The 20378-nt window shown below is 36.4% G+C and overlaps 1 protein-coding gene across 2 annotated transcripts in view; it reads right to left on the bottom strand.

Annotated features, from left to right (window-relative positions):
- NTN4 (netrin 4) overlaps positions 1-20378 on the bottom strand; it is a 106718-nt gene that overhangs the window by 23811 nt on the left and 62529 nt on the right. For both annotated transcript variants that reach the window (XM_033866245.2, XM_033866244.2), the window contains exons 4-5: positions 18245-18371; positions 16073-16261 (exon numbers count right to left, since the gene is read on the bottom strand). In XM_033866245.2, coding sequence (XP_033722136.1) covers positions 16073-16261; positions 18245-18371 — 316 coding nt within the window. The remainder of the gene's footprint in view (positions 1-16072; positions 16262-18244; positions 18372-20378) is intronic.

Genomic DNA, 20378 nt, shown 5'->3' with positions numbered 1-20378 from the left:
ATTTATTTACTTTATTAATGTATTACTTTTGGCTACGAGTCTTCGTTGTTGTGCGCAGGCTTTCTCTAGTTGTGGCGAGCGGGGGCTACTCTTTGTTGCAGTGCGCAGGCTTCTCATTGCGGTGGCTCCTCTTGTTGCGGAGCACGGGCTCTAGACACGTGGGCTTCAGTAGTTGTGGCTCGCGGGCTCTAGAGCGCAGGCTCGGTAGTTGTGGCACATGGGCTTAGTTGCTCCATGGCATGTGGGATCTTCCCGGACCAGGGCTCGAACCCGTGTCCCCTGCATTGGCAGGTGGATTCTTAACCACTGCACCACCAGGGAAGCCCCAACATATATTTTTTACCAATTGTTGATTCTAAAATGCAACCTAAGCACTTACTTTTTATGCATTCATTATGATGAACGTCAAATTAGAACCCAATTGCAGTGACATAAATCCTTGACTTCAGCTTTCTCCTTGTTAGACATAAAACCCAATAGTAAAGATTGAACTAACATCATATACTATTATTCTAAACTTATTTGTTTCATTACCACTTTTGGTATATTCAGCTGTGGTAAATTGTTCTTGACAGCTGAAAATTGCCTGGTAACCAGATATGTTTAGAAACTATGTGGTCTACCTAGGTAGCAAATCATTACTGGAGTAATTATTACCACTACCCCCCAAAAGAAAATTTGCCCTAGGCTGCTCTCACATAATCATATTGGCAAAGCAAAATTATTAAAAATGTCATTTTAATTCCTCACTATTGTCACAAGATTTCTTTAATAATGAAAACATCTTATTTTAAACAGTATGTTCTATACTGGTATGTCCTGTTATAAGAAAACATGACATAGTAATACAAAACTTCCAGAACAGATGAGATAGAGGAAATGGGTACTTTACAAAAGATTTCACAACAATTTTCCTTCAAATAATGAATTTAGATAATTGCTAAATGTTGTACAAATTTTACAAATATATATTACAGATATATATTTGTAATTACATCTATTTTGTGAAGTATTGTCCCTCCATAGAGCATGCACAGAAAAGAGGACATGAGCTGCTTTTCTCCTAGGAAACATAACTATTAATGAAGCAATGGGTGAACACGTTTTTAAATAACCTTGTGTATCTGTAAGGCTCTAAACTAATAATTGTTTCAATCACAAAGGCTGACAATAAATACAGCTGTCTGGAAAGTACTTGTAATATCTCAGGAAGACATAAAATAAAACAAAGGCAATGTAATAGAGTTGGTAAGGGCACAAACTTAGGAGTCAGACTAGAAGAGTTCAAATTCTGGTTATGAGGCTTATTCCTTATATGACTGTGAAATTAACCCCCTCAAGTCTCAGTTTTCTCATTCATGAAGGAAGAGTAAAAATACCTAGGCTATAGAGTTGTTTGTGTGAGGACTAAATGAGATAGTGTATATGTGTAGCAATGTTTCAGGCATTTAGTGGTACCATATGCTTAGATAATAACTATTATTGTTATCTGGATGAAACATATTGGTTTTAAAATGTCCATCATTCATTCATTCATTCATTCATTATACCTTTACCAAAGAGTTCTTGAGCTTTAGTGTTAACATGAATTATGCTAGGGGCTGAAGATACAAAGACAAATACAGTCATATCTCTTCAGAGAGGGAAGAGAGATATGCAAATAAATAATTACAGGGCAGTAAATGTTAAAACAGAGGTAGACCAGGGTGCATGGAAACACAGAAGAAAGAATAATAACTGCCTCATTATAGATATGGGTTGTTTTTTAAGGAAATTAATGATCTAACTGGCTTTCAAAATATGCTGAAATTCCTTGCTTTGCACCTGTGAGGAACTGGTGGCAAACAGCTTTCTTGACTAATCTAAATCCTATAGAATTAGGTTACTCTCTTGTTACATGTTCCTTTCTTTGCTTAAAAAACAAATTAATCGGCTATTACTTTCATTTTTTGGATCACAGTATGTTGAGAAAAAGTAGGGTATTATCTATGATCCTGCTGCTTATAGGGAGATACCCTGCCATGGAATGTAGGACAAAAGTCACAGCTGTCAATCTACATGAACATAATAAGCATGTAAACATGGGTACAAAATGGCCAGGAACATAATGGAAGAGTTATGGCTTCCTTTATTTTGATGGGGTTGCTAAAGCATTTGGTGGTAGAGTCGCAGGAGACCACTGCTGCCTTTTCATCTTTATTCCCACCTTCACTTGAGCTCTATGAGTCTTCACATCTTTCACTCAGAGTGATCCACAGTGCCAAGTGTGCAGCAGAAACAGCCTGCTGAGTTTAGCATCTCACCTTTTTTAAATTGCCCGAACTCCTTAGTATTACCTGATGGCTCTAGCTTTTGCCATTTTATTAGTAAAAGCTACACTTGGAGCAAAATACCCTGAAAGTATTTGCTCCTGATTTAGCTTTTCTAAAAACAGAACTCAAAGTTCAAGGCCCTCAGCTGGGAAAGAAACTGCCCGTCAAGCCCTTTCACCACTGCTCAGTGGCCACTCCTCAGTGGCCACTCAGTGGCCTCCCAGCCTCCCAACATTGTTTTCTCCTGCAAAGGCCAAGGCCCTACAGAATTTCTGATGGAGAATTTTTAATATCAAAGCCATTTTGAAAGCTGTCCAGCTTCCTGCCGAGGTTCTTAGAAGGAACAGAAGATGACTTTGAGATGCAGCTCCAAACAGAAGGAGACAGTATGAACTGTCATTACTATATTAAGTGTGAAGTTAAATGTTAGATAAAATGAAGTCTTCTACATTTTTTGGGCATTATTTTCTCCTTCTACTATCAACTGGTTTTTTTTTTTTTGCTAGTGGATGGATAGCTACAAATAATAGAGAAAAAACTAAATGAACTTTACTCAAAGACAATATGGTTTTTACCCCTTTACTCTCCTAAGGAGCATCTTTTTATTCATCCTTTAAATGTTATATACATTGTATTCAAAGATAGCTTGTTCCACAATATTCAATATGTTAATTTCAAAAAAAAATTACACTAGAATAAATTTAATAAGAAAATAATCTAAATTAGGATTTGCCTATCAGGTACTGAAATGTAATATCTCCTGAACTGTACATCACACACAAAAGAAAGAGATCCATTTATGCATGAGATCTATTCATTCTTGCCTCTATTAAATGCTTTTTAAAAATAAATATAAGGTATTTAAGTGTATTTCCTATCTGTCTTCTATACGCTTTTAAATGGGCAATGCAAATAAATACAAAAGTCATGCCCTTTAAAAATTTTTTTTAAATTCAATTGTTTGAATATACTCCCACTGAATTTTTATTTTATTTATTTACTTATTTTTGGCCACACCACGCAGCATGCAGAATCTTAGTTCCACTACCAGGGATCAAACTGTACCCTCTGCAGTGGAAGCACACAGTCTTAAGCACTGGACAGCCACGGAAGTCCCAATGCCCTTTATTTTTAATGCTTCACTATGTGACCACTGCTCAGACTCTCAGTTTGATTTCTGTATCATTCCTTTCCTGTTTACTAGTTGTAACTGAGCCAGTTCCTATTTATTTCTGAGTATATCTAAGAGATCTTAGCAAGCTAAATAGCCGATTTTATATTCCTAGGTTGCTACTTTAGTTAAAATTGAAGAAAGTACTTTTGAGTGTACAGACAAATTTTACTATGGGAAAACTTTTTAGTATAATTTTGGACAATGTATTTTGCTTTGGAGAATTTGGTTTGATCATACACCATTATCTTTTTTGTTGAAGACAGTCTTCTATATTCCCAGGCCACTCAGGTACCACTCAGGTGCCTAGTTCCTAGCTAGGCATCTAGTGAGAAACTGGGGTCATCTCTAACTCCTTTTTCCTTTGGAGAAAGAATCCCTATTGACTCCATTTATCTCCATGGAACTGATGGGTTAGCCTCTGCTAGATTCTGTCATGGTACCCTTTTCTTCTTAATACTTAATGCAGTTTTTAATTTACATATTTACTTGGGTAAATTTATTTATAGTTTGTTCCCATGGGGTAAGGGACTGTTTTGTTGTATATACCGTGAATAGGATAGGGCTGCCACATGATAGGCACTGAGTAAATCCTTGTTGAGTTTTTTAAAAATGGATTAATTATAGCCAGTTAATAGATATTTCTTAATGACTGATGGTCTTCTGGCCTCCAATGTAATTTTGTTATGATTTTTCACCTCATTGCTGTCTCCATAGTACATTGTGAAGGCCTAGAAGGTAGGGGCCATGTCTTTTCATCTCTGTATCCCCAAAACCTAGGACCATGACTGACCCATTTTCAGAACTTAATCTCTGTTGAATGAATGTGCCTCTCAATGAGCAACAACCAGGAAATGATTTTATGTTTTGATGAACCTCCTAAAAGGCTCATACTATTTCTTTTACAGGTTTTTAGTATCTTAGCATCATAGCATTGCAACACTAAGATATTAGAAACAGAACAAACACAGCAAATTCATAAAGAACTGAAATGGTCAAACAGAACAGAATATTCTGAATCTTCCCAGTGCAAGACTGTTCCCTGCATGAGTGCAAGACTGCTTCCTACATTTAATGCTACACTCAGTCAAGTACTGTTATTTATTATTTGCAAGAAAAGTTCTTTATTCTAACTCTGTGGGAGAGATTCCCCACCCCTAAATGCCTCTCACTGGCAGCAAAGCATTTTTTTTCACATTAATCAATCTGAAATTCCTTTCCTCACTTTCATCCAATTATATATAATTATGACTCATTGTTCTAGGTAAGTTAAATTATTCTTTGCCCCTCCCTATGTCCCCTTATACCTTTCAAGTATATGTAAAAAGTTGTTGTATTCTCCCTGAGCAGTTTACTAGTTGATCTGAGAATATTTATCTTCTTTCATATTTATTCATTAGTATCGCTCTTTTCCTGACTGTTTTGTTGGTCTATTTGAAGCACTCTCCATTTACCTTCACCTTTCTTATACTAAGATTCCTTAAGATAAATACAGCTCTTAAGATTCAAGAATGCAAGTGTGTGTGTGTGTGTGTGTGTGTGTGTGTGTGTGTGTGTGTGTGTGTGTATATATATATATATATATATATATATAAAATTTCCGATTATTTCTGCCTTTGTTTACTCATTTTGTTTTCGTCAGTTAGGTCACAGTATGGAATCAAGTTCTTTGGATCTTTATAGGTCTTTGGATCAAAGTCTTTGGGGTCAGACAAATCTGGGTTCAAATCTCTGCCTCTGACCAGCTGTGTGAACTTGGACAAATTATGTAGTCAATTTAAGCCTTGGTGTCCTCATTTATAAAATACAAAAGATACCACCTAACTTGTAAAGATTGCTAAATGAGAAAACTTATGTAAATTGCCCAGCACAGTGTCTGACCTATAATAGCCACTCAACAAATGCTAGTTCTCTTCTTTATACCCCATCTAGTTTTGTCTAGGCTTTCTGAGAGTTTAGATATTTTATAATTATTTGCTTGATTATTTAATGCTTCTTCTCATCAAATGCAGAATAGCATATTATTTATTTATTCAGTGAACTGTTCTGGAGACATTTTAGAGAATTCCATGACCTCTCCCACTTCTCTTCCAAAATTTGACTGACTTTTATTATTCATCAGTTCATAAAATGTCTCCTTTTTGTGGTGAATTTTAATGTTATTTAAGCTTTTTAAAGGATAGTCCTAGTATGATTATTACATAATGATATATGTATTTTACCTAGCTCTTTCACTTCTTAACCTTCCGGTTTTACATCCTAGATTTTTTTAAAACTGAGATTAAAGTTTCCCAACTCTTATTGCCAAGTCACTGTTCTATTTAAAGTTTGCTTTTCAAAAACAGTTACTTCATATTGGTTCTATGCTGGAATCATTCACAGTTGCTTCCAAAATAAAACAAAGATGTCTCTGTTGTTTATATGACATAAGATGACTTCATGTGGATTTGCTAAAACTACAATTTGAAAGAAAAAGCCCACTGAGCTACTACTGGAAGAAATGTCAATGACCCTTGGGGAACAATTCTTTTCTGAGATGGACTGGAATACAGGCACAAGAATGAAAAATGGAAGGTGATATTGTGATAAGGTATTCTGGATTTTATTAATTTAACAATTATACTTCAAAGACAATTTGAAGGTAAAGAATAACCATGCTAAAGGTAGAATGAAATAGTTGTTAAATAGAGGTACAAGCAGAGAGAGACAGTGATTCTTCTTGCGACCATGTTGAGAAGGTGATATCTGAGTAGACTGTGAAGGATGGAAAGATGGTCTGCAGCAAGATAGTCACCCACTCAAGGCACTTGTATTTCCATCAGTTGAACAGTTTTCATCTAAGCCAGAAAGAAGAAAGAAGAAATAAAAAGCAAGAAGGAACACAAGAGAGATTTGAATGGATGATAGAACTCTTTCTTTACAGAGATAGCTTGCTACTTAGGGTAATGGTAACCAAGTAACCAAACACTATCTTGGTAAACATTTGGTTTAGGTTTTAGGGCAGAGGGACTAAGTTTATTTCTATTCACTCTCTGTTAAAAGGCAGTTGAATACATTTATTTTGTCCCACCAGGGAAGAAGGATGGGCATGTCAGTTCTTCAAGAGGTTGTTTACTCTGACAGAGAATGAATGATACTTTCTTTTCCATTTGCTGATTTTTCTTTAGATGTAGAAAGAGACTATGCAATAGTCAAAAATATGTCTTGACATAAAAGTCAATTCATTCGTTGTAAAGTAACTAACTGGCTATTTCCCAAAAAGAGAACTAATTCTGTTCTATAAAGCATTTCTTCTGTTCTATAAAACATCTGTTTCAATCCACGTGTCCCACTAAAGGAAGGGAAATTTTCTATAGAAAAATGTCATGGACTAGCTGTCAATATTCCATACCCAATCAATTTCCCACCCGTTGAACATTTAACATATCCTTTGGTGTTAAAAGAATAGGGAAGCGGGGGAGGATGGGACTTCATGAAGTACTGGCTTCAATATTTATTTCAATACCAACATAACATACTTATACTAGTTTAATGCTATGTTCTGGAATATGTAAACATGGAAGTAAAAGCAAATTGTCAATGTAGTGATAAGCTAATTTTATTATAAATTCTAATCTCATTATAATAATTCACTTTAAAGTATGAGGTATTTATGGTAAATAAACCTGTACACTATGAGTAAGGGAGTCCTGTGAATGGAATTGCTTGGTATTTATTTTGAAACTGTTACATGAAAAAGAGACATCCTAGAATTCTTCCAGAAATTTTCTTGGAGAAAAACAGAGGTTCTGAGTTAGACAGCCTTATGTGGGAGAAGATAATTGAATGAATGCTTACCAGCATTTATATCTATCATTGAGTCAGGAAAAACATGTCTAGCCAGAGTTTTAGTAATCCTTTAGGATTTTCCACCAGAGATATGGCTAATTCAGGGAGTGGATTAAGTTATAGATGATAATTAGCTCAAAATCTTTGATCCAAGGATGAAAGTGAACAGAGTTCACACTAGAAACAGGAATAGTATGTGTAGTGGTTCTCACATGCTAGCCTGGAGACCAAAAGGCTGAGTCAGAATCACCAATGATGCTTTTTAAAATAAAATACAAATTTCTGTCTCCATCCCTGTTGGAGATTCTGATTCAGCAGATCTAGGGCAGGGCTCTGAAATTTCATATTTCAGCAACTTTTCCCAAGTGATTCTGGTCCACATACAGGTTTGGGAACCAGTTACTAGATAGCAACAGTGCTTGAGATCAGATAAGGGGGCTGTGAAAGTGGAAGCCAGACTTTGTTCAAAGGAGAGAAACCATCCACTTTTGGTTTAGAGTCTGAGTTCCTGATATTAAAAATATATATATGGTAGCTTGAAATAGGCCATGGTGGGAATATTTATTTATTATTTATTTATTTGGCTGCGCCGGGTCTTAGTTGCGGCACATGGGATCTTCATTGCCACGTGTGGGGTCTTTGTTGCGGCATGCAGGATCTTTTAGTTGTGGCACGCGGGATCTTTAGTTGCAGCATGCGAACTCTTAGTTGTGACATGCATGTAGGACCTAGTTCCCTGACCAGGGATCGAACCTGGGTCCCCTGCATTGGGAGTGTGGAGTCTTAACCGTGGACCACCAGGGAAATCCCCATGGTGGGAATATTTAAACCATAGAAATTGACCAGTGCTACAAATCAGGGCTTTCTCCCCCCTAGAAAGCCAGCGTGCCACTGTCCAGTAGGATTATTCTATTTTTAATATGCTTGCCATAGGAAAATCTACTTAGGTTATAGGCTACTAAAGGCACATAAGTGACTTTAAAGATTTCAAGTGAGCTACTCTAGAAGAAGCTTCTCTTTATTTATTTTTTTACACAGTAGGTTCTTATTAGTTTTCCATTTTATACACATTAGTGTATATATGTCGATTCCAATCTCCCAGTTCATCACACACACACACATACACACACACACACACACACACACACACACACACACACACTTTCCCCCCTTGGTGTCCCTACGTCTGTCTCTACATCTGTGTAGAAGAGACTTCTCTTTTAGAACAAAGAGACAGTATTCCTCCAAGTGTCTCAGTACACAGTGATAGTTATATTTCTCATGTATCTTAACAACCAGTTTGCGCCTCCATTCTGCTCTCAGCCCTAGATTCAGCTGGAGAGATTCACGTTGTCTCTTGTGTTTATAGATGTTAAATGCACTGTCTTTAAAAAAAAAAATTTTTTTTCTGAGTTGTAGAAATAAATTCAGTTTCAATGATCTCCACTAGTCTTAAAAAAGAACAAACAACATCTCTAAAATCCTCAGAAGTAATTTCTTGACTATGAAAATGTGTAGTTGATTGTTTGGGTCCCACAGTTGACTCTAGTTAAGGTTAAAATAAAGAGGAATTGAGAACAAAGATGATTTAATTTCTCACAGGAATAAATCTATTGGCTAGTAGATTTGGTTCAGGGCCCTGTTTATTCAGCTTTGGTGAACTTATGGCCATTAACTACAAGTGTACACATAAGGACCATAGTATTTAGCATGATGTTTGTCAGGAGGAAAAAAATAGCCTAGAACATCCATGGGGCCAGTAAGTCCTGAGTATTCTGTTCAATGTATAGTATATAGATTCTGTGAGGAAGAATAAACATCAGTTCATTCCCTTTTCTAGATTATCTCGTTAAAGGCAACAAAGGCAATCATAGATTAGAAAGTAGGACAAACTTTGTATTTCAGCACTTTAAAAGGAAAAAATAAAAACAGCCACCAAGGAAGTATGGAAGGCATCTTTCTAAGGAAGCCTCCCCTTAATTGCCCTCACACCACCCCCAAACTCTCCTTGAGGCACTTCATGTGTCACTTTCATTGCATTTTCCTCATATGATGGGGGGACATTAATACTTTTGTGCTTTTGTGAAAGTTAAGTGAGTTACTAAATATACAGCCCTTTGAACAGTGAACAGAAAAGAGTAGGCACTCAATAAATGTCAGCTATTACTATTATATCATTACCGTCACCACAGTGTATTGAAATGATCTGTTACTATAAATTTCTCCCCATCTAGAATGTAAGATCCTTTAGGGAAGACCTTTTCATCTTTTTCAGAGCTAGTGCTTACTGCAGTGCCTGCCATAGAGGAGCTGTTTTTCCAATAAGTGCTTCTTTGGCTAAATTGAGCTATGATTTATAAACTTCGACCTGCTGTTTCAGGCTTTCAATAGTTCCAACTCCTGAGAAGACATAAACTAGGAAATAAGGGTGACAAGGTTTTGATACATCGTCGCTGATAATCCAATAGTAAACTTTGACCTGCTGTTTCAGGTTTTCAATAGTTCCAACTCCTGAGAAGACATAAACTAGGAAATAAGGGTGAGAAGGGTTTTGATACATCGTCACTGATAATCCAATAGACGGTAATTGTCCAGGCCTATTTAATATTATGTTTGTAATTATTTCACTGATAGAAATATAAAGTTTATTATTTCCTTGATAAACAGTTGTAGGCTCTAGCACTTGGAAATGAGGAGCAAACATACAGAAGGAATCTTCTAGGATATGTCTTTGTAAGTGACTCTTCATATAGATATGGCCACAAGACAATAGCAGTATTTCCCATGCATTCTGTAGAATGCTGGTCCTAAAAGATGCTCTGTAAGAAAAGCATTCTCTGATTAGATTTGGGAGACAGACTTCAGAGCTCTCTATAGGAGGTTTATCATGAACACTAGCATATTAAAAGCTCTGAGAAATCCTGAAGAAAAGAAACCTTTGATTAATTCACCACTTCCTGAATTTGAAGTCTGTAGAAAAATTTCCCCGAATCTAGTTCCCATTAACACCTTTCGGAGTTAGTGTTCCATGAATCAAACTTTGGAAAATGCTATATCATAGAAACACATTTATCCAGATTTCCATTTTTTTCCTCAATAAATCTCTATGTAATTCATTAAAAAATCTAAGTCTATGTGCATACAAACAGAGATGCAAACTCTGGTTAATTTGGATGCTAAGGGAATAGTGGGATATTCTGTCTGGCTAACTAATTTTTTAAAATTAACTGTAGAGTAAATGCTAACTGCATTTAACCCTTGATGAAAAGTACTCTGCAGCATTCTCAAACTTCAATATAACACAACCACCTGAGAATTTTGGTAAAGCGCATGTTTGATTCAGTAGGTCTGGGGTGGGATCAGAGGTTCTGCTACTTCTAATCAGCAACTGGATGATGCCAGTGCAGCTGGTCTTTGGACCACACACTGAGTATCAGGTTACTTTTCTGCCTTGGTAAGCACAGTAGAGTAAATATAATAAAATTGTTACTTTGAATAACATTGTACATGCTGTTGATGGAACCACACACTGAGATAGTTTAAATTTTTAGAGGTATCCACTTGTTTTCTTGATACTACCTTCCTCATAAAAGTAAAGTGGGACCCAATGGGCAGAAAAGTTGTAGCTCTAGCGATATTTCTATCAGCACTTAGTGTGAAACGTGGTGTACTGTAGGTACTTAATAACTGTTAAGTACATTAACCTATTTGTCATACACTTTATTATCAGCCTTGGTAACTGTAAAGGTGATACAGAGACACATCTGCTAAGGAGGGAGTTAATGATAAGAAAATGTTACTAAATAAAAATGAAAATGTTGCCAAACATTGCCAATCAAACAGTATAGTATGGAAAATACTTGAAAGAGAAAAAAATTGAATGTGCTAATAAGTGGTGGAATTTACCCCTGGCTCAGAAAAGGGAAGGGAAGAACCAGAATAATGTTCTGGAAGAAGGTGCCAGTAAGAAAACCCATGCTAGGGAAGTGGACACAGGCATCTCTGCCCCAAACATATGCTGGAATAGTCATAAAGTGAATGGAGATACGCCTTCCTCAGGCAGCCTACCCAGGATCAAGGGTATGTCTAGAAAACGAAAAAAGGAAATACAGATCTTCCATACTAATCCATCCACCACCTACAAATTATGCTAAAAGGACTAAATTGGTACCAGTTATTTTCATAATCCCCCTACTTGGTGCAAGTATTGTGTACATGTTTTTAACTAGGAATGATTAGCAATATGAATTATTGGTAGTAGCTTCTAGCTTGAAGTCTTTCAGTACCCCAGATGCAGGGGAATTCTATAATTTAAGGGGTTGAGAAATTAATCCAGACAAGTATGTTACAATTGTCTTATAATGTTTTCTTCCTCCCTCCCTCCCTTCCCTTCTCTTTCTTTCTTTCTTTCTTTCTTTCTTTCTCTTTCTTTCTTTCTTTCTTTCTTTCTTTCTTTCTCTCTTTCTCTCTTTCTTTCCTTCTTTCTTTTAAATATATTAATGTGCTCTTCATGCAGTTTTCATTAAAATAGCTTTGATACCTTTGGTCTTCGGACACTTGGATATTGCCTATAAATATCAACTGGCAGGGTCCAGGTAATTATACTAAAGGTACCTATTGACTGATTATCATCTACTTGTGGATAGTTCAATCCACACCATCTCACTGACTGAGGCGTCCAAGATGAGGGCACCTCTAGCCAACCACCCATCTTCTCTATTTCTCTCATCCTCATACTCCTTTATTGTCCTCCCCTCTTTTTTTGCCTCTATAACCATTCTGAAATTTTTTCAGTTCTTTGAACATGCTATAGTCTTTCTTCCTTCTGCTCCTTTTTAGCACTGGTTGTTCTCTCTGCTGAGAATATTCCTACCCATGTTATGTTGATTCCTATTAAACTTCAGGTCTCCTTAATGAGAAAATTAACTCTTGTTCATTGCCCCTCCTATGAGCTGCCCTGTACACTCGCTAAACAATACTGGTCATACTTGTGTGATCTAACACACACACGTATATACCACTAGTTGCCTATACACACACACACACACACACACATACACACACACACACATATGTGTATGTATATATATATATATATATATACACACATTTATATGCACATACACACACACTCATAAGCTCTTTAAAAAGACTGTGTCTCTTGCTCACTGTTATAATTCCCAAGAATTAGCACACAGTAGTGTTCAATAAGAATTTGTAGAATGAAAGAATAAGTTTTTTAAATGTCCTAATTTTGCTCAAGTCTATTGACCTTGGAAATCAAACACTATAATATGGAAAATACTGTCTCTTTTGACATTTTCACAGGCTAAAAAATAATAAAAAGTTATGTGTTTTGTTAGTTTTAGCTACCTTCTCAAATTTTGCTTATGTTTTTATAGAACTGTAGTTTGGGGACCAAAAACCTATAAAGCCTTTTCGGCACAAGTCCCTAGAAGAGCTATATAAGTAGTGGGGTAACTTTTAAAATAATCTCCTCTTTCATGCTCTTTTTATAAAACTCTGAAGCCATGAGCCCTCTAGGATTTACATAGTTAGAGCTGGCAACCTTTTTACGTTTTGTAAGAATATGAGCAGTAGCTTGAACATAGAACAGTAACAAAACAAAACAAAACACAAGGTATTTATCTTGGCTCCAAGTCTGCCAATAAACCTTTCTATTTCTCTTTTTATTGGTAAGACACAGACATTTTAAAAAAAAGTCACTGTTTTAATCTTTTGTACATTTACTTACCTTACAGTTTTATAAAGCTGCAGAATTTAAAGTTTGATTAGTAAAGTAAAACGCAGTGCATAATATGCAATGCTTTCAAATTAATCTGAACATTATATCAGTAAAATATATTTGAAATATATGAAACTTTCCTAATTAAATCACTTGGCCCCCAGTACCGTAGGGAATAAATACTAAAATTTTTAGGATAGCATACAAGACTCTCTAAAATCTAGCCCTAATCAATGTTTCAAAGTTTTCTTTCACTGTTCTTGTAGATCTTCTACTTGTTACTCTAATGAAAGTGACCAGCCATTTGCTATACCAGAACATAGGAGATACTTGAATGTTAGTTAGATATTAGAAACTGGGTTTGTTTTAACCAATGTAAGTAAAATTGGGGGAACCTTCAACTAGACCAGTGTTTCTCAAACTTTAGCTTGCATCAGAAACACCTGGAGGGCTTGGAAAACTCAGATTTCTGGGCTCCACCCAAAGAATTTTTGATTCAGTTGGTCTGGGCTGGAGTCTGAGAATTTGCATTTCTAACACATTTCCCACGTGATGCTGTTGCTGATGGCCCTGCAACCACACTTTGAGAATCACTGGTTTGCTTGTTAACTTCAACTAAGTTAAAAAAAAAACAGAAAACCCCACAAACTTCCAGTTACAAGATAAATAAGTTTTGGGGTTGTAATGTACAACATGATAACTATAGTTAATACCATACTGTATATGTGAAAATTGCTAAGAGAGTACATCATAAAAGTTCTCATCACAAGGAAAAAAACTGTAACTATGTGAGGTGATGGATGTTAATTAAACTTACTGTGGTGATCATTTCACCATTATACATATACTAAATGATTATGTTGTACACCTTAAACTTATACAATGCTATATACCAATCATTTCTCAATAAAACTGGGGGAAAATAAAAAAAATACTGCATCTTGTCACTCCTCATTCCAAATCTCTGGCACCTTGGATCTTTCTTAACTTGTTTTGGTGATAAAAGCACTTATCACCTTCTAACATACTATATATTTCACTTATTACTTATATTTATTGTGTGTCTTCTCTGCTAGAATATAAGCTCCTTGAGCGCAGGGGTCTTTGTTTTGTTCCTGAACACATCCTAAGCCCTTGGCACATAGGAGGCACTCAATGTATATCCACTGAATGAACGAATGAATGAAGGAAGGAATGAATACATTAGGTACTTTGTACAACATACTGTTTCAAGTCAGTGCTATATAACAGTATCTTTTTGAAAATGTTGCCTGTTGCTATACAAGACAGTTACAAGTATCTAAGTTACTCAATGACAAATGAATTTCCTTTCCTGTTTCATCTGCTTGTTAGTCCATACATTCTTATTTTTAGACATTTCTACTAGTGGTCTGAGGATGTGGAATACACACATACATATCTATTTAAATATATCCTGTACAAATGGTGTTAGGGCTGAATATATTCTAGATTGAAATTTCATAAGCAGATCCTTCAGTCAGCACATGGAGTTAAGGAAACTACATTTTAGTCCCTAAGGTACTGTGGATTTTAAAGAAGTAATTATCTTTGACATAAGGTATATTTAGTCAATAAAGAGTAGAAACTCTATAGTATTATTTCCCACTGTCTATCTTATAGGACAACAGTTATTATAATACTAGTTTTCATTTCTTGGGGGCTTACTATATGACAAGCAACGCGCTAAACACTCCACATACTTTAGCTTATGTAGTTCTCATTACAGCCCTGTTGGGAGAAGGAAATCGAAGTGCAAAGAGCTTCAACAGCTGGCGTAGGATGACACGGCCGTAAGGGGCAGGGAAAGCTTCTACTCTAGATCTGTTTGAAACCGTTTAAAATGAAAGTCTGAGTACAACAAGGAGCAGGAGTAAAACAGAATTCTTGCAGAAATATTATGACGTAAATCCAAATTTGGGGCTCAAGGTTGAAAGGGAGCTGTTGCACATTCTGTCTTCCACAGCCTAAGAGAGAAAGCTTGTAACAAGGAAGACCACTCATATTTCATGTAGGTATCTCCTGCTTGAGGTTAAAACTGTATTTTCAAGAGCAATAGAATTTTTCCTTTAAATTAAAAATGAACCCAAGATTTTAAATGATTGTTTCCCATTGTATTGCTCCTTTCCTGTCACTGTTTTTGATCTAGAACATGGAGTCCTTGGCGGGGAAAGGAAGGGCATGATCATTCATCTCCATTAACAGTCTTGAGTGGTTTCTGTTATCTAATAATTTCTGAGTTGACAGACGTGGAAATGCTCATGTAGTTAAATGACTATTCATCCACACTGGACTTCTACTTAAGCTCTGCATATATCTTTCACAGTCATGTTTCAGGTAATGTCTCATTAATTGAGCAGATCTTTTAAGATTCTACTCTTTTTTCAAATAAACCTCTTCTTGGAGTTATACCAACAAAAAAGCAGAACCATTCTGTAACAGTTTAGTATTTGGGGGGAGAGTAGGGAATTATTGTTATGTTCTAAATTCATTGCTACATTAGAGCAGAGTCAAGCAAATTGCATTCACAATGAAACCAAAACCTGTCGTTTTTCAGGTGTTCAAATTCACTGCAGAGATGAACACTAGAGTGACCCAAGTGCAGATAACCACTCTTTCTTTCGTCTATTTGAGTCCATTATTGTCTGCGTCCTACTCATATGTTTGGTCTTAAGATGATCTTAAATATATCTCCCTCTTCATCATTCTTTTTTCTCTCTTATTAAACATCTTGTTTTCCAAAATGTGGTGCTATAGGAAACAATTTTACTTCATGGAGAGTGAGAAAGGACATTGTCTTTAAGAATATTATACTGTTTCCACCTAACAGATTGAAAATTCTTACCCCTTATCAATGAAGTTAACTGATGTGTGTGAGTGGATTGTCTGAGAATTTCATGACCTCTCTCCCACGCGTGAGCAAATGAAGGATGGAGAGTCATCTCTTTTGTACAGATCGACCTTTTTTTTTTCCCCAGTAACCATTAATTCACTTACATTTGCAAGCATCTGGGGCAGAGAAAGGTCTTCGGAGGTCCCGGTAGAAGCCTGGCTTACATCGTTGGCAATGCTGACCTTCTGTGTTGTGCTGACAGTCATTGCAGACGCCACCACTACGATTCCCTGATGCCTCCCACACATTAATGTCAAAGTGACAGGCATCAGCATGTCCATTGCACTTGCAGGCTGGGAAAAAGAAGCATGGGAGGAAAACAAAGAATTAAAAATAAAATGACAGGTTCTCTAATATTCAGGCAGTTAAAAGTAGGGTAAGCTGATTCCTAATTTTTAAAAATTTACTTTTTTCACATTCAGAGACATAGAGAACAGACTTGTGGTTGCCAAGGGGGAGGGGAGATGGGGAAGGGACGAGTGGCAGTTCGGGGTTAACAGATGCAAACAATTATATATAGAATGGATAAACAACAAGGTCTTACTGTACAGCACAGGGAACTATATTCAATATCCTGTGATAAACCGTAATGGAAAAGAATATTTTTAAAAGAATGTATATATATGTACATACATCTATCTGTATGTATAACTGAATCACTTTGCTGTACAGCAGAAATTAACACAACATTGTAAATCAACTATACTTCCATTAAAAAAAATTTAGTTTTTTGAGTAGTATACATTTTCACAGTACAAGATTCAAAACAGTATAAAAACATTTATACATTAAGAACTCTTTCACCCCATTTCCTCTGGCCTTCAGCAGCTGCTTTCCTTTCTTCCTTCCTTCCTTCTCTTTCTCCCCTCCTTCCCTCCCTCCTTCCTCCGAGCCTAGAAGGAACCTTCTGGTGCACAGGGGTTAGTAACTTGGCAGATAGATTGATTTACCTTTCATGAAGTACTATTCCTCAGCTATTGCTGTACTGGTGAGTACGAGGTAGTCTCCTATAGAAGCCTTAATTTTCTTATAGAAGAGGCTTGCAGAGTTTCTCATATAACAATTTCTCAAAGGCATTTCTAAGATTATCAGTCAATAGTGCCAAGTGACAAGTCTCTGTGTTCTATATGTGTTTAGATATGCAGCTGGTTTCGGTGGAAAGGGCCAGAATGGCACTCTAGGAATTTAGAAGAAATTCTTTAGATTCTCTTGATGAGTGATTTGAATAAGGATCCAGACTTTTTTCTGGAGGTCAACTGCATTTGAAAATGTTTGTGCTATTGTTTTTCATTGTTTCCTTGATGTGTTATGATACTTTGACCAGACTCATAGTCTTTAAAAAGCATATTGTAAGATAATTTAAGAGTTATGCTTAGAGGAAATCCTTTACATTTCCTAGAAACTAAAATAAATCAGTTATGATTCCAAATTATGTAAGCGAAGAGACTTCTCACAGTTTTACCCACTGTACTTGCCTTTAAATCCTAGTAAAACTGAAGTCTGTGAGTGTAAACATTGTTAAGGCCATGTGTATTTCTCTGTGCATGTGTATTTCTATTTCATGTATATTTCATTTTGAATTGCAAAGAAAAAATATGATTCATGTTCCCATAGTTTTTACCCTTCTATCTAATCTCCAACCTCAAACCCAAAGTTAGCCATGGCAATGTTAGTCTCATTCTTGACGAACTGGCTTAGTTTTAAATCTAATTTGTCACTACAAGTATCATAAGTGAAAAGAAAGGCATTATGGCATTACAGAAAAAAAAGCATTTAATTTGGAGTCTGAAGAGCAGGGATCAAGTCCTGACTCTATCATTTACTAACTTTGGCAAGTTACTTAATCTTATTGAGCCTCAGTTTCCTGATCTCTAAAATGGGATTAACACCACCTACTTTATAAGGTTGTTTTGAGAACTGAATTCAAGATAGCTATTTTCATGATTATAATTCAATATCTCAGCTATGATGGTAACTGCACATTCTAATCCTCAGTTGCTCTTGCGTCTAGCCATGTTTTATTATGTCAAAGTCTCAGGGAGGGTGCTTAGGTCCCACATAGTGTCCCAGCAAATGGGCAACACATTATTGGCAAAATAGTATATCGGTGATTTTGCAAGCAGTAATTGTTTCCAAATGGCTGAAGTTACAGTGGGCAGTGATATGGTTTATGTTTGATATGGGCTACTACCTTATATTGTGTTTCTAGAGACAACAAGGAGTCCATAGATGTTTACTTTACAAAGAAGGCTCTGAGTCTGTGGTTTGGTACTTACTTCTGCACTCTTTTGGAGACCCTGTTTTGCCATCAGCTGCCTCCCAGGGGCGATCATTGTATAAAGGTGCACAATGTTGGCAGTGGGTGCCTGCCGTGTTGTGCTTACACATACACTTTCCATGGACCTGCAAACAAAAATAAGTAAGCACTATGAGCACAAACAGTGCTAGGAAAGAACACTCTTCCCACAACCTCATCTCATTGGTTGGCTTTAGCCATATGACATTCATTCATTTTTGCTGAGAAGTTAGTCATCAAGATGAAAGATCCTTTCTTTAGTTTGTCTTTTTGTTAATTCATATCCTTGGCTATAGAATATGTGACCCTAATGAGCAGTTCTGAGATACTGGCTAGGCATTTACTTAAATTCGTTTTGTTTTGTTTTTGGTTATTTATTTATTTATTTATTTGTGGCTGCGTTGGGTCTTCGTTGTGGTGCACGGGCTTCTCATTGTGGTGGCTTCTCTTGTTTCGGAGCACGGGCTCTAGGCGCACAGGCTTCAGTAGTTGTGGCACACGGGCTCAGTAGTTGTGGCTCGCAGGCTCTAGAGCGCAGGCTCAGTAGTTGTGGTGCATGGGCTTAGTTGCTCCGTGGCACGTGGGATATTCCCGGTCCAGGGCTCAAACCTGTGTCCCCTGCATTGGCAGGCGGATTCTTAACCACTGCACAACCAGGGAAGCCCTACTTAAATTTTTAATACCTTTAAATTATTTTATTCTTTACACAGAAGTAATACATCTTCAATATAGAAAACTTAGAAATCTGTAATCCCATCACAAAGTGACATCATTATCAACATTTGAAGCATATATTTGAGGCACTTTAAAAATAAAATTATATTTAATAAAATTTAAAAAAACACAATTATATTTAAAACTTCTTTTTTGGATTGAGATCATCATTTCATGTCATTAAATATTCTTGTACAACACACATTTTAATGGCTCCCTTGTATGATGTAAAATTTATTTGACCAATCACCTATTTTTTGTCATTTAGGCTTTAAAATATTTTTACATACTATATTTTAATTCTATAATGAATATCCTTGTAGCTAACAATTTGTGTACATCTTTATTAGGAATGTGTTTTCTAGAGGTAAAATTGAACAGTCAACATTTGTATATTTTTAAGGCTTTGAACACATTTTGTCATAATGACTGGGCATTTTCTTTTAATCCCACAATTCAGAATAGTTGAGGGTTTTTAAAATAGTATTTCTCACAGGGAGGAATACTTTAGTGGAATTATCTGGGATCTGAGAGTTTTATGAGAATTTTAATATTTTTTGTATTATCTCACCAATAATTTCTTTTTTAAAAATTTTATTTATTTATTTATTTGGCTGTGTTGGGTCTTCATTGCTGCACACAGGCTTTCTCTAGTTGTGGCGAGTGGGGGCTACTCTTCATTACGGTACTCAGGCTTCTCATTGCAGTGGCTTCTCTTGTTGCGGAGCACAGGCTCTAGGTGCGCGGGCTTCAGTAGTTGTGGCTCACAGGTTCGGTAGTTTTGGCTCGCAGGCTCAGTAGTTGTGGCTCGCCGGCTCTAGAGCGCAGGCTCAGTAGCTGTGGTGCACGGGCTTAGTTGCTCTGCGGCATGTGGGCTCCTCCCAGACCAGGGATAGAACCCGTGTCCCCTGCATTGGCAGGCGAATTCTTAACCACTGCACCACCAGGGAAGTCTCCACACATTCACAGATTTCCCCTAGCCTCCTAGCACCGCAGCTTGGTTAATTTTGTTTCCTCTTCCTGGAAAGTCTCTTCCCTTCTGCCTGTCAGAAATACTGCCCAACTTCAAGAACCATCTCAAAACCCAGTCCCTCTCATGGTCCTCAACAACTGCTAATCTATGGTGATTTCTGCGTTCTTTGAATTCCAACATCATTTTGTTTCTTAGGTATTTATTTATTGTCTTGTTTATCTGTAATTTTTTTCTATGTAAATTTTTTTTTTCTCCAGCTACATCATACTTTGCTTAAAGACAGAAAAAATGTTTTGTAATGCTTTGTGTACCAAACATTGCCTAACATAGCAACTCTCTCTTGTAGATATTCATTAAATAATTGTTGATGGGTTGATATAATTTATTACCTTTATGCTGATTTACCTCTTATACTGTTTCTCAAGAA

This window comes from Tursiops truncatus, chromosome 11 (genome assembly GCF_011762595.2).
Source record: "Tursiops truncatus isolate mTurTru1 chromosome 11, mTurTru1.mat.Y, whole genome shotgun sequence".
NCBI lineage: Eukaryota > Metazoa > Chordata > Mammalia > Artiodactyla > Delphinidae > Tursiops > Tursiops truncatus.
Note: the sequence above shows the minus strand (reverse complement) of the source record. Positions and strands in the feature narration are given on the sequence as shown.